Here is a 16,289-nt window from a genome sequence, read left to right on the forward strand (position 1 = left end):
CAATTTGCTGGCAATGCTTTCTGGAACGTATGATGTAAATGCAACTGTTGATTACGTCATCAATGAAAACGTTTACATCTATTTATTATTCATTCTCTTCATGTTGGCAATAGGGGTACGAAGCAAATGATATCGCCAATTTATTACGAAATGACATGAAATGATTAGTTTATAGTTAATAAAAACTTCCAGCGTTTGCTATACAATCTGTCATTCTATTTCTACAAGGTGAGAATATGATTAAATGTATTAACTTTCCTTTCATGAAGTAATAGAAAATATAATTTGATGTGGTTTGATTCAAAATATTCTAAGGTACTTCTGTCATACATATCTTATATTTAACAGAATGACATTTCAATAATTTGGTCTCTGGTCAAATCAGCAAAATCGTTGAAGTTTTCGGATAATCTTTCTGCAGATTCAATTTCAAAATACTCCTCGTATGTGTTTATAAGTTCTTTAATGTTGCTCATCAGTAGTCTATCTTTCGGAATATCAGGTTTTTTAATATCTTTAACGATAAAATTGACAAGGATAAAGGAAAGGACACCACCTGCTAGCGATTTAAACGATGTTGTCAGTTGTTTGTCCTCACCAAAATGAACTAATATCCAAGCCATGAAAATAAGGAATAGTCCCGTGCAAAATAACTGCCCGAAATATTCCAGCGATATGCAGAAGGGATTGTGTTGTGAACTTTTCAATCCAGTCCAGACACATTGATGGAAGAACCTCTTTGTTAACTTCAAAGATCCCTTACTGCTGATAAATAAAGGAGTTCCTTGAACACATACGTGCTGATTATCTATTTTCAAGTTTGGCTGAAGTTTGACAACATGAAACTTGTTCGTTTTTGATTTGAAAATACCTTCGAATGAATTTTTTGTAGTCATTGATATCAATGTATCTACAACTGTTCCAAAGTAACATTTATACCACATGGACAGCTCAGAAGATATTTTGATCCAGTCAGCAATCCCTGCTATTATTAATTGTAAGTAAGGGATAGAATTAATTGTAACTCCAATAAGTGTCATTGTTAGAAAAACTGAAATAATTAAGGCGACCCAAAGACACACTATAAACAAGGAAAATGCACAAATCAATTCAAAGGTATAAATCAACAGGTTTAGAAAGGTTTGTTTCACAAAAGTACGCCAAAAGTCATTGAATTTACTGAAAAAAATATATATTACGATAAATGGAAAAACTGAAGATGACACAATACCAGGACACCCTTTATAATCACCTAAAACATAGTGGACATAAGGTGTCATTCGGGCTATGAACGACGAGGTACATTTGATCACAAGCGCAGCTGGTAGCATAAAGAAACAAATCACTAAGAGTGGTATATTGCCACTGTAAGTCATTCGAACAACACCTACCAAAAGCCAATATATTGCAAGCATTATTCCACACCTTACTGAAGGTCTTTTAAAGAATTGAGTTTTGGCCGAAATTTCAGATTTATTTACCAATGGCAATGTACTTGCGATATAAATGTCGAACAATACAGAAAAAATATTACACGGCATATTCTCTATTGCTATCAGATCATTGTTGTTTTCTACAATATTCATACCATCATAACCATTGTTGTTATAACTGGTGTAAACGGACGGACTAGAATAAAGCATCATACAATAAATGTTGAACCGAAAGAAACGTATCACCATGGTGATTACCACATAGGAAACTATCATAAACATCAAAATTAAGAATGCAATAAAGTAATCGACACCTTGCAGATCGAGTGGGCTTGTAATTAGCTCTCCGTCATTACCAATTCTAAAACATTTGTCCAAGCAGACTACATTAAATTGGTTGGAGAAGATATTTGGACGGGTGATATTATCATCGTATGACATTTTGAAGTCGAACAATACAAGCTTCACTAATATCTCACCATGGTTATACATTGTGGTATTTAAATACTTCGAGCACTCCGAAGATATATCCAATGTCATGTTAATGTGTTCTACACCAGGTGCAAGAGTGTGAAGAGAAAAGTAAGTATACGCTTCATATTCACCAAGTCCCAAAATATGTTTCGATTGTTCCCGTAGAATTTTAATCACAGTCCATTGCTTTTTTTTGTACTCGAAATTAACGTAGATCAGCTTTGCCTTCATGACCAAATCTTCATATTTTCCAATTTGTTCGACTGGTACGGAGTATTTGCAGTTACCATACACAGGATACTCCCGTCGACCGTCCATCACAGCACTAGAATTCCCATATGCCATTGTCAAAGAAGTACAGACGAGTAAAAGCACTGGGACGAACATGTTAAATGAGTAGTCCATTGCACCCCTAAATCCGTAACGAAGAATTTAGTATTTCCCAGGGTACCTTGCTTGCGGTACCCTGGATAATACACATAGATATCATGTCTCCGAGGTCATGCACCGTGACCAGTTGATTAATGAGTTTATGAACATGCAATATATACTGTCTGAGATAACATCAAACGTACTCTACCCGTGCAGGTTTTCTGAAACATTTATTCATAACTGTGACCATGTAGGCTCTATTACTGATATGATAGCAGTATTTTGCTGACCATTTCTCCAACCACGTGTTATCACTTGTTTTGACAGTATATTGTCTCCCTATTAGTTAGACTGACATGGAGATATTAAAACTATTTCGACTTTTCAGTGTAAGAAAATATACATGTTTATAAAATTGAGTAGGAGGGAAAAACATAAACATAACGACGAATCATAGCGAGTGATCACGTGACTTTGGTTGCTACTTGGAGGCGTTGCTAGGAAGGGTGAATTGCGAATTCGGTCAAATTATCGCACACCACCTTTCCTTTAAAAAAGATAATTGACAACATATAACGTGTATTTCTCTTTTTTTAATTTCCAGTTACAAGTACAAAAGCCTGAATGCGACACAAATTTTCTTGAATGGTTGGATTAATTAAAGACATAATGCCATAACAAATAAGATATACAAACACATAATCTACACTAATCTAAAATCTAACTTCATGTTTAGTAAACCCTTGCCAACTTGTTCATAAAGGTGCATAGTAGCCTCTTGTCGTGACAGCACGTGACACCAGTGTATTAAGTGTTATTTGGCTGGGCACAAATGTCACATGTACGGAGACACAGGGGTAGCGTATTCATCATCTTGTTATTATGACTTTTCGGCCTTTAGTTGACGAGACAAGTAAATGAGTAAAGAGAAAATTAGATATCATACAGCGATTGGAGAGAGTGGGGTCTGTTTATAACACCAGAGCTGTTATTATCCTCTCCCTACGATCGCGAAGATGACTGTCCAAGGTTTTGACCCCAAGGCACTGGTGATGAATCCGTGCCAATTCTGAAATCATGTGAGTACGTCTCTACATGTGGAGTAGAGATGATGCCGAGATCAATTCTTTCGTCATGTGTGTATTTATCTCTTCATTTCAAACAAATATGCATGTAGGTACAGTGTAAGGGTCTCAACTGTTTCCACGCGTTGACCCTCGGGCAAAGTCCGCATGGGCCTCACTATCCTGGGTTCAATTCGTAAGTCATGTGTGTATTCCTCTCCAATTTTCTAACAACTGTAAATGTAGTTATATGGTGGGGATCTCATCCATTCTCATAAATTGACCCCCGGGCTAAGACAACGCGGGACTTGGGATGACCCCGTGGTCAATTCTTGTGACATGAGTGTGTTCGTCTCTCAATCCGTGACAAATGTATATGTAATTATATGTTGGGGATCTCAACTGTTTCCTCGCGTTGAAGTCCCGGACTACGGGAAATATTTGGTACGTTATCAGGATTAGTCCTAAATAGACAAAAAACTCAAGGAATAAAATTAGGACAAAGGTTACTTATAGGTGAAAACTTTGAAAACATTGAATGGTCAAGTACATATGTGAAAGCATTAGGAATATACTTTTGTAAAAATAAACAGTATGATTATAAAAACTGGGAAACTAAGATAGAAAAAATTAAAAAACTTTTAATTTCTTGGAAGAAACGGAAATTAACAATGATTGGCCGAATACAAATTATAAAGTCCTTACTTATACCACAAATTACATACACCTATTCGGTGCTACCAATAACAAAAACAAAAATAAAAGAAATAGAAGGCATATTGTATAGTTACATCTGGGGAGGGAAAAAAGAAAGGGTTAAGCGAAAAACTATAGTTCAAAATTATGAGAGGGGAGGATTAAATACAGTTGACCTCACAGCACATGTTAAGTTAATGTTAATAAAATGGGTGAAAGCGCTAACAGACGAACAGGATAGTCAATGGAAAATAATTCCGGGGAGATTCCTTACCAAGGCTGGGAGAAAATACATAATTTTTGCTATGAATATTGATAATATAAACCAACTGAAAGAATTTGACATTCCCACATTTTATAAGAAAATTATAAAGGCCTGGATTGAAATGGGAGGGGGACAAAAACAATATCCAAAACACACTGTAGACATTGGAGGCCAGATAATATGGGGAAATAGATTCATCACATATCAAAATAAAGTTATAGTCTTTGAAAAATGGATTGAATCAAATATTATAAGAATAAAAGATTTATTAGATAATCAAGGAAATATTAATGAAAATATTATATTAGCAAAATTAAGAAACAAACACAATTGGATTTCAGAATTCGCTATTTTAAAGAAATCCATTCCAAATAAATGGAAAAATAAATTAAAAAACTCAAATATAGACAAACATATATGGAATACAGAACCTTTTAAACCTACTATAAAACTGAAAACATCAACAGCTATATGGGAATTAGATCAGTTGTGCAACAAACAAATATACAACTATCTTAAACACTTAAACTCCCAAAAACCAATCTCCTACATCTATTGGGCTTCCCAATTTCCTGATGAAGAAGACTTGGACAAAAAAATGGCAAATGCTCTGAAATTCACTTTCACTCACATTTATGACAATAAGCTGAGAATATATCGATGGAAATTGATTCATAAAATCTTAATAAACAATCAGTTACTATATAAATATAAAATAAGGATTAATCCACTATGCAACTTATGCAGTGTAGTTGAAGATTTTGATCACTTTTTTACAAAATGTGACTTTATAGTTCCTATAAACAATCAACTGAATAAAATTTTTGAGTTGATAGGCTATAGAAAAGACATGATAACATTAAAAAACTTAGTGCTAGGTTATAAACTCCACAGTGACAACCATGTGAATATAAATATTTTACTAACACTCATTGGATTCACAATCTATAAGGGTTACTGTATGAGTGATAACAAACAAAAACAAGTTAACTTAATAAACGTTCTAAAACAAGAATTAGAAATGTTTCTTGAAATTCAAAAACACAAAAATAAAAGTATTCCTAAAATTATAAGTAATTTCTTCAACCACTTAGAATAATCTAAGTATTAATTTTAATCTATAACTCTTGTGCGTCTTATCTTGGTCAATGCACCCGGATGGCCGCGAACAGCATGCAAACATAACAACACGTGACCATTTCCAATGTAAAAATAGCTTCCTCAAACCGTTAAGCCTGCCTGAAACAAAGTCATTTGATATTAAATATTACTTTACCTAATACTAATAAATACACTGTAATTACTATAAATTACATAAGACAGTCATAACTTATTATCTAATTTGCAAGAAAGCGGGCTTCAACCAAACTTAGGCCTGCTACTCTGTTTCTGTTAATGTATATAGATCTACCTGTAATTGAGCTTCAGAAATATCATGCCACGATAAACAAAAAACGAATTCAATAGACTAAAAATACCCTAACAAATAAACTGAGGTTTTGGAAACAAAATAAATGTCTAGACTTACCATGTCAAACAGTAAATGCTCAGCGTTATGCAGCCATGTGCTCCGGTTAAAGTACCGTTGGCGCCTATACTAGTGCATGGAATAATCGTGGGCGCGTTCGACTCAAGCGACGCGCATACAACAAATAGTTATGAATACTTAATACGTCTTTTTATTGTCTTAATATTTTAATATGTTTATATACTTATAAACAAATCGAAATTCTTTGTTGGAATGAATGTGATATCTAATTTATCTACTGTAAACAAATAGCTATATGTCAGAATACAGCTACATGTATTTAGGATGAATGGTTATGTGAAAGGCGAGTGAAGAATGTGAGCCCTCCTGCGAGAGGAGACCTGGAGGTCGTGGGTTCGATCCCATGTGGAAACACACTGCTCTCTGTTCTGTTTCAGTTACATCACGTAAATGTTCACTTTCCACTTTATTTGTTTATAGTTTGTGATTGGGAGGTAGATACTGGGAGGGTCGGACTTGTGAGGTTTTCATTGACCGGATGAGTGTTATGTGATTAGGTGAGATATTCAGCGAGAGGAGTGATAGAAAAGAAATACTATTGAGAGGAGTGTATAGAAGGGCCGGTAGGTATCGGGCGAGGAATACAAATAAGGTGGGGGAGGGGGGGGGTCCTATTTTCCCAGGGAGGGGAATTGTGTGGTTGTTTTTGTATGTGTGTTTATGTAATATTACAATTTTGCACTGAAGATGACAAGTAAGTGTTACTGACTAGGTGATGAGACTGTAAAATACATACTAAATTATATATCAAGTTACTGAGACTGAGGATGATGTGAAGTTTTGTTCTACTAAACTTTTCAAGCATGCGGTATTTGTGTTTTATGGGACGATACACTTCAGGTGGTAAATAAGTTCATCCGAAGAGGTGACCAGCCTATAAAATACACACGTGACCATGTAAGGACCTAGGTGGGTGTGTAGGTTGTGTGGTTTCCGGCAAAAAGTACCAGCTGTATCTCCAAAGTGCCCTGTGGTGTCCCCGATCTCGTATTAGTATGAAGATGTAATGTTGTTGTTAAAATTACGTATATGGTTGTGTACGTAAGCGGAGCTCTACTTTGTCTGTTAAAGCGCCCTAGGTATGAGTTCGAATTTCCATTCTGTTAACCTTACCCGCGCAATATTGTGCTTTTACATGATGTGAAATGATGTTGAAAAATGTATCTGTAAAATATTGGGAGTGAGCGTTCCGATCGGAACCCGTGGGGGACATAACTGCCTTCGTCTACTGTGAAAAAAACTACGCTTACTGAATTTAAAATGTGGATAGAATGGGGCAGAGAGAAATACACTTCAATAATGATGTAAGGGTAAGTAGTTGTCTCCCCTGGAACAGTCTCCCTCTGTATTGTTACAGGACATTATAGCTATTAATGGACCAAAATGCTCAATTTTAACTTGTCTGTATTACAGGTATATGAAGATAACTGGCAATCTTACAATTCATTATTATTCTCGAGATAACTACAACCATGGAAATATGTTATCTACATCCGGGATATAATTTAGCATCTCCTACATCAGCACAGTAAATACATAGGTACAATCAAATGTGTACGTGTCAGTATTTTGCAATTTATTTGGATCGCCGACCTTAAATAAAGAATGAAAAGTCCTTGAAATGTCACTATAAGATAAAATACGGCAGGACAACTGGGTATCAGTGATTTCTTTTCTAAAATCTAAACATAATTTTATTTGATGTTTTCATGGATACGAGAGAATACTGTAACCTGTACTGTAGACTGGTGCATCAGGATGATCACTGATGGTGTGTAAACTTCCGAGGTCCAACAATAAACCCGATATAACGCCAAAATTACTAATAACAGAAGTTAGCATTATAACGAGGTTGGACTGTATGTCAGCAACTTACCGTTAATCGAAAAGACAACAACCTTGAAGTCACTGTAGATATATTTTTTCATGGATACATTTCTGTCTTTTTTAACCATAGGAGTTTTTTATTTTGGACTATAAATATTCTGTCACGCATCGAACGTGCAACGACGTGTATAGAATAACTGTTCTCGTTGTAGAGTAAATACAATTATTGCAAAATGACTTTTCATTGAAAAAAAATTACTTTTTAAATTTCAATAACATTTAGAGATACTCTGTTTTATTTCCATCAAAACTCGTTTTCATTCAATGAATATTTCACATCAGAAAAGAATTCATATCGTCTTCAGCATAATATAATTTCTCAAAACTGAAAAAAAAAATCATTTATAATGTGACGTCGCATATAATGGCTGTTAAATATCTCGCCCTTTTCCTTCATGTTAGCTACTACAGGCGCAGAACATGTAACGTCTCCCCCGAAATATGCATATTGAAGGTGAAGATAAGAACTTGTCAACATCGCGGTATTTAGTAGGTCGATTCTTATGCAGTTTTCAACTTTTTAAAATTTTGGATCATATTGAATAATAATATATTAATATTTCTTTTTTTGTTCAGAATATACTTCAAAATTTTAATAGATATGTGCAATTTTCGTTGTTGTATTTACAGACCTGTCTATATATATTGTTATAATGCACATTGTCCCGCCATTGCGGAGATCAGAGACGTATTTAACGTGTGGGGATTAAATAAGTATCACAGCTATTTTATATGAGGGTGAGAACATGGATTTAGGTTTAGGAAATATGCTTATCAGTATCAATTAATTACATGTACGCTACGGCCCCGCCGTTAATCTGGACTGTTAATTAAAACACTGGTGACTAGCCTGATAAGACGGTGTTGGAGCGGCCCACGCCATGGTGAGCTCACTCAATATGTATCCATGTCGTGAATTCTTTGTTTACTAAACATCAGACTTGTGTTTTGAAGCTACAGTATATGGTTTTCTAAAGTTTTGTTATCATGGCAAAAAGAGTCATATAACAGATTTTATGTTATACAGAAATCACCAACTCCGTTACATTCTTTTGGAGATTTTTTTTTTAAATTGAAAATTCACGTGACATTTTAGAGGACGACTAGAATTATTTGTTGAACGTTTATTGAAAATCATGGGAACGAAAGTGTGTCTTTTTATCTATACTACTGGGGTTCTTTTCCACGCTTCCGGTTATTTTACATTATACTGGGAGGTGACCGGATATGACAATTACCACTCAGGACTATGGGAATCGTGTAGAGACGAAGTGTGTTCACCAACCACGAATCATCTTTGTAAGTGACACTTATGTTTTTATTTATCTTTATATCTATTTTTATTTTCATTATTCAAATGGTTGTACTTGATGTTCTTTTGAAGTTGTTTAATATTTTTTTAAAAATCGGAAAGTGATTTGGTAAATATATCTGTCCATCTCGAATGCTGATATATGTTTTGGACGATGTCGATTTTCTTATCTTCCCGCCTATATTTCAACACTTCCGGTGATTTCAACACTTCCGGTGAAGTACTTTGCATCATGAATGAGTCCTAAATTGGCTCCATCGTGTCCAGTTCTAATTTTTTATGTTATATTCTTCTCTACATTCCTTTTTGTTACGTATATGTATTTAAGAAACGTGTAAGTATTGAAATATAGGTAAATTTAATTGTGTTAAATTTATATGTCAACTTCAGGTTACTTCGAGGCGACGCAGGTGCTGGAGACTCTAGCTGTAGTAACCGGAAGTCTTGGTCTCCTCCTCCTCTTCTTCTACTTCTTCATCAGCAAGACATCATTTGATGTCTCTCTATGTGTTGCAAGTCTCATATTGGTCGTGTTTTCAGGTAAGGGCGATGTTAAAACCTATTTTTAATGGATAAACATAAGTTTTAAAACAGTACATTCAAGAACCACAACACAGCCTCGCAAAATACTTGGTGTTAATACGTGTGGTCTAAACACGCAGTCTTACGTAGATACACAGATACAACATCATGTGAGGATGTCTATGATGTTAACATGGCAATTAAACATGCACGCCTGCTGTACTTTTAGAATTTAGAATAAAAAATGATTGTAAATGCGATATTTGTTGGATAGGGAAGAAATTCATGTTGTCATGGAGATGGCGCAGTGTTGATTCATTTCACATTCAACTGTATTTCTTTTTCTACTTCTCGCCTCTAAAATTGGGCTCTGACTGCCGACGTGTAGAGAACGAGTTTGAGAGAGAGGACTTTACACCTGATCATTATGTTTACCTGGAGGACGTATACTTAAGATAAACTTCAGTTTTGCTGACATATGAATATAGATATATGATCGCATATTTATCTACTTAAGCAGGGAACTACAAATTTTAAGGTCTTGTATCTTTGAGACACCGAAAAGAATAGAATAACGACGCTTAAAATAATGAATCAGTGCTGCCCTCCCTCACCCCTATGTCAACATGAATTGTCCTTTCCCCTATCCCCGCCCCTCTAAGAAACAAATAAAACTTTTTAACTGAAAATATCAAAGATATCTGAGTTACTCTGGATATCACGTTTTACTGATTTATGTAATAGAGGTCATTTATAATTTCCTCCGCTAGGATTCGAACCCGGGATATCTCGCTCAACAGACCGAGCTAAAGAAAAGTACTATCTTACCTTGCGGTATTTTACGTCTAGTATACATTCAAAACGACGTAATCTGAAATTTATAGTTTACACAGACAGACAGACAGACAGACACCCTCAAATACACACACACACACACACACACACACACACACACACACAGACAAACACACACACACACACACACACACACACACACACACACACAGACACACACACACACACACACACACACACACACACAGTCACACCACACACACACACACACACACACACACACACACACACACACACACACACACACACACACACACACCACACACACACACACACACACACACACACACACAGACACACACACACACACACACACACACACACACACACACACACACACACACACACACACACACACACACACACACACACGAACGCTCGCACGCACGCATATATAAATTGACACTATATATATATATATGTATGTGTACATAAGATGTGATATTCTTATTTTTGTTTTAGCATGCTGTGCTATACTGGGTGTGATTATTTACGGATGTAAGACGTCACTTCCGGTGTCATGGTCGTATGCATTAGCAGTAATCGGTGGAATATCTTACGGAATTTCGGCGATTTTTCTGTCTGTATATCTTCTTAACAATACCGATAAATATAACAAGTACAGAGCTTCCCTTCAAACTGAACTACAGCATTATGTATAATCGGTATTCTTCATAAATATAACGGTTTACGATGCTATGACTAAACCATATTCAGTAAAAAACATTTGTATGGTATACTTTGATGGTATCATGAGAGTGTGACGATAAAGAAAAAAAACCGCATTGTCTGAGGTCATGAGAAGGTCACACGTGAAATTTTCGGGAGCTTATGATTTGTTTCCATCATAATTATGATTTTTTTGTGAGATTTTATTTGTACTGAATTTATTTGTGGTACTCTTATGATAGACGTCGAATATAAAGATATGATTTCAGTGAGATTTGGTTTTTATTTTAAACATATTCTGTTGTTTATAAACAAACTCATTACGTCCTCTCCTAAATGAATACATACGGGATCATTTTCCAAAGGAATCACGGGGGCAAAACTTCAAAATTTGTAAATTACGGACGAAAAGTGAATATTGCAAATGAAATGTACAGATGATAGGAGAAGAGAATAGGAAAAGAGGATATACAGAACATACAGAGAGGTGAAATAGGGACTGGTAAAGAGGAGATGTAGAACATACAGAGAGGTGAAATAGGGACAGGAAAAGAGGAGATGTTGAACATAAAGAGAGGTGAAATAGGGACAGATAACGAGGAGATATAGAACATACAGAGAGGTGAAATAGGGACAGGTAAAGAGGAGATGTAGAACATACAGAGAGGTGAAATAGGGACAGGAAAAGAGGAGATATAGAACATAAAGAGAGGTGAAATAGGGACAGATAACGAGGAGATATAGAACATACAGAGAGGTGAAATAGGGACAGGAAAAGAGATATAGAACATAGAGAGAGGTGAAATAGGGACAGGTAAAGAGGAGCTATAGAACATACAGCGAGGTGAAATAGGGACAGGTAAAGAGGAGATATTGAACATACAGAGAGGTGAAATAGGGACAGGAAAAGAGGAGATATAGAACATACAGAGAGGTGAAATAGGGACAGGTAAAGAGGATATACAGAACATACTGAGAGGTGAAATAGGGACAGGAAAAGAGGTGATATAGAACATACAGAGAGGTGAAATAGGGACAGGAAAAGAGGAGATATAGAACATACAGAGAGGTGAAATAGGGACAGGTAAAGAGAAGCTATAGAACATACAGAGAGGTGGAATAGGGACAGGTAAAGGGGAGATGTAGAACATACAGAGAGGTGAAATAGGGACAGGTAAAGAGGAAATATAGAACATACAGAGAGGTGAAATAGGGACAGGTAAAGAGGAGATATAGAACATACAGAGAGGTGAAATAGGGACAGGTAAAGAGGAGATATAGAACATACAGAGAGGTGAAATAGGGACAGGTAAAGAGGAGATGTAGAACATACAGAGAGGTGAAATAGGGACAGGAAAAGAGGAGACATAGAACATAGAGAGAGGTGAAATAGGGACAGGTAAAGAGGAGATATAGAACATACAGAGAGGTGAAATAGGGACAGGAAAAGAGGAGATATAGAACATACAGAGAGGTGAAATAGGGACAGGTAAAGAGGATATATAGAACATACAGAGAGGTGAAATAGGGACAGGTAAAGAGGATATACAGAACATACAGAGAGGTGAAATAGGGACAGGTAAAGAGGAGATATAGAACATACAGAGAGGTGAAATAGGGACAGGTAAAGAGGAGATATAGAACATACAGAGAGGTGAAATAGGGACAGGTAAAGAGGAGATATAGAACATACAGAGAGGTGAAATAGGGACAGGTAAAGAGGAGATGTAGAACATACAGAGAGGTGAAATAGGGACAGGTAAAGAGGAGATATAGAACATACAGAGAGGTGAAATAGGGACATGTAAAGAGGAGATATAGAACATACAGAGAGGTGAAATAGGGACAGGTAAAGAGGAGATATAGAACATACAGAGAGGTGAAATAGGGACAGGTAAAGAGGAGATATAGAACATACAGAGAGGTGAAATAGGGACAGGTAAAGAGGAGATATAGAACATACAGAGAGGTGAAATAGGGACAGGTAAAGAGGAGATATAGAACATACAGAGAGGTGAAATAGGGACAGGTAAAGAGGAGATATAGAACATACAGAGAGGTGAAATAGGGACAGGTAAAGGGGAGATGTAGAACATACAGAGAGGTGAAATAGGGACAGGTAAAGAGGAGATATAGAACATACAGAGAGGTGGAATAGGGACAGGTAAAGAGGATATATAGAACATACAGAGAGGTGAAATAGGGACAGGAAAAGAGGAGACATAGAACATAGAGAGAGGTGAAATAGGGACAGGTAAAGAGGAGATATAGAATATACAGAGAGGTGAAATAGGGACAGGTAAAGAGGAGATAAAGAAAATACAGAGAGGTGAAATAAGGGACAGGTAAAGAGGAGATATAGAACATACAGAGAGGTGAAATAGGGACAGGTAAAGAGGAGATATTGAACATACAGAGAGGTGAAATAGGGACAGGAAAAGAGGAGATATAGAACATACAGAGAGGTGAAAAAGGACAGGTAAAGAGGAGATAGAACATACAGAGAGGTGAAATAGGACAGGTAAAGAGGATATAGAACATACAGAGAGGTGAAATAGGGACAGGTAAAGAGGAGATATAGAACATACAGAGAGGTGAAATAGGGACAGGTAAAGAGGAGCTATAGAACATACAGAGAGGTGAAATAAGGACAGGTAAAGAGGAGCTATAGAACATACAGAGAGGTGAAATAAGGACAGGTAAAGAGGAGCTATAGAACATACAGAGAGGTGAAATAAGGACAGGTAAAGAGGATATACAGAACACACTGAGAGGTGAAATAGGGACATGTAAAGAGGAGATATAGAATATACAGAGAGGTGAAATAAGGACAGGTAAAGAGGAGACATATAACATAGAGAGAGGTGAAATAAGGACAGGTAAAGAGGAGCTATAGAACATACAGAGAGGTGAAATAAGGACAGGTAAAGAGGAGCTATAGAACATACAGAGAGGTGAAATAAGGACAGGTAAAGAGGATATACAGAACATACAGAGAGGTGAAATAAGGACAGGTAAAGAGGAGCTATAGAACATACAGAGAGGTGAAATAAGGACAGGTAAAGAGGAGCTATAGAACATACAGAGAGGTGAAATAAGGACAGGTAAAGAGGAGCTATAGAACATACAGAGAGGTGAAATAAGGACAGGTAAAGAGGAGCTATAGAACATACAGAGAGGTGAAATAAGGACAGGTAAAGAGGATATACAGAACATACAGAGATGTGAAATAAGGACAGGTAAAGAGGAGCTATAGAACATACAGAGAGGTGAAATAAGGACAGGTAAAGAGGAGCTATAGAACATACAGAGAGGTGAAATAAGGACAGGTAAAGAGGAGCTATAGAACATATAGAACACACAGAGAGGTGAAATAAGGACAGGTAAAGAGGATATACAGAACATACAGAGAGGTGAAATAAGGACAGGTAAAGAGGAGCTATAGAACATACAGAGAGGTGAAATAAGGACAGGTAAAGAGGAGCTATAGAACATACAGAGAGGTGAAATAAGGACAGGTAAAGAGGATATAGAACATACAGAGAGGTGAAATAAGGACAGGTAAAGAGGAGCTATAGAACATACAGAGAGGTGAAATAAGGACAGGTAAAGAGGATATAAAGAACATACAGAGAGGTGAAATAGGGACATGTAAAGGGGAGATATAGAACATACAGAGAGGTGAAATAAGGACAGGTAAAGAGGAGCTATAGAACATACAGAGAGGTGAAATAAGGACAGGTAAAGAGGAGCTATAGAACATACAGAGAGGTGAAATAAGGACAGGTAAAGAGGATATACAGAACATACAGAGAGGTGAAATAAGGACAGGTAAAGAGGAGCTATAGAACATACAGAGAGGTGAAATAAGGACAGGTAAAGAGGAGCTATAGAACATACAGAGAGGTGAAATAAGGACAGGTAAAGAGGAGCTATAGAACATACAGAGAGGTGAAATAAGGACAGGTAAAGAGGAGCTATAGAACATACAGAGAGGTGAAATAGGGACAGGTAAAGAGGATATACAGAACATACAGAGAGGTGGAATAGGGACAGGTAAAGGGGAGATGTAGAACATACAGAGAGGTGAAATATGGACAGGTAAAGAGGAGCTATAGAACATACAGAGAGGTGAAATAAGGACAGGTAAAGAGGATATACAGAACATACAGAGAGGTGGATATATACATAAACTGCTGTCCAACACTTTATCCGTTTCTCTTTTCCATCCAGTCTACAGCAACGTGATATTTCGTGTTCACGTTTGACTTGAACTCGCCTTCGTTTTATCAATTGATACAGTTGATAGGTGTATCCTGAGTTCTTTATATTTGTCGATACTAATTTGTCTGGGTATAACGGTGCTGTCCTCGCTTATATCTTACAGAAGTGTCCCAGCGTTCATTAACTTTTAGTATTTTTTTTTAGGAAAAACAGTTTTAAAAAATGATAAATGTATATATATTTAGTTTAGATAATTTTGATTTTTCTTAAATATTTCATTGTAGACTGAGAGTTCTTCTCTCAGTTTGTTTCTCACAAAGCCAGTTTATATAATGTCAGGATTTAGGACAGGTTCTCAAATAAGCCTTCATTAAAACCTCATTCAGTATCTCATTATCAAAGAACTATGTGAAAAGACATCTGAACAAGTTTCGGCCAAAGGTGTTTCGCATTGTATCAGGCTCTTTTATCTGTAAGCGTTAGCCTTTTAGTCAGTTAGCGTCATGGTTTACTTTCATTGTCTCTGAACGGAATGTTTTTACTGTCTGCAATTAAGGGGTCTGTTAGCATTACTCGTTTGTGTCATAACATCTCAGCGAAGGCCAAGCTATTGTTGACAGGTGGCCACAGGTGCGTTGACACAGTAAGGCTACATCCCATTGGTCAGTGGCCGAAACGTTACTAAAAGTCATATGTAAAATATAATGTAATTGGTTAAAGAAAGTTCCGTGAATTCTTTACTGGTAGCGTTCTCGGTCGTTCTTGTCACTTTCGAACAAGACGCCGATAAATAAAGAAAATAACTAAGAATTCTCGTTATTTTCTTCAGTTATAGAGCCTATATGTGACATTGGTGCAGTTATAGAGCTAATTTCCAGACTAGCGCCACTGTCACAGAAGTCCACTCTATTAGAATAGACCGTAACCAATCTTCTCGATACATTCAAAGTAGAAATATTCATACAAT

At 36.4% G+C, this 16,289-nt stretch overlaps 1 protein-coding gene across 1 annotated transcript; it reads left to right on the plus strand.

Moving 5' to 3' along the window:
- Positions 1-8,876: 8,876 nt before the first annotated feature.
- LOC132559049 (uncharacterized) lies at positions 8,877-11,091 on the plus strand. Its single transcript, XM_060223655.1, has 3 exons — positions 8,877-9,039; positions 9,443-9,592; positions 10,892-11,091. Exons 1-3 carry the CDS (start codon positions 8,877-8,879, stop codon positions 11,089-11,091), a joined length of 513 nt encoding a protein of 170 aa, XP_060079638.1.
- Positions 11,092-16,289: the final 5,198 nt, after the last annotated feature.

This window comes from Ylistrum balloti, unplaced genomic scaffold (assembly GCF_031769215.1).
Source record: "Ylistrum balloti isolate Yb309-2 unplaced genomic scaffold, AGI_CSIRO_Ybal_v1 Utg370846, whole genome shotgun sequence".
In the NCBI taxonomy this organism is placed as follows: domain Eukaryota; kingdom Metazoa; phylum Mollusca; class Bivalvia; order Pectinida; family Pectinidae; genus Ylistrum; species Ylistrum balloti.

Coding starts and splice junctions, on each gene's coding strand:
- LOC132559049 (XM_060223655.1), top strand. CDS start 8,877: ATGGGAACGAAAGTGTGTCTTTTTATCTATACTACTGGGGTTCTTTTC. Junction 9,040..9,442: donor ACCAACCACGAATCATCTTT/GTAAGTGACACT, acceptor TGTCAACTTCAG/GTTACTTCGAGGCGACGCAG. Junction 9,593..10,891: donor CATATTGGTCGTGTTTTCAG/GTAAGGGCGATG, acceptor TTTTTGTTTTAG/CATGCTGTGCTATACTGGGT.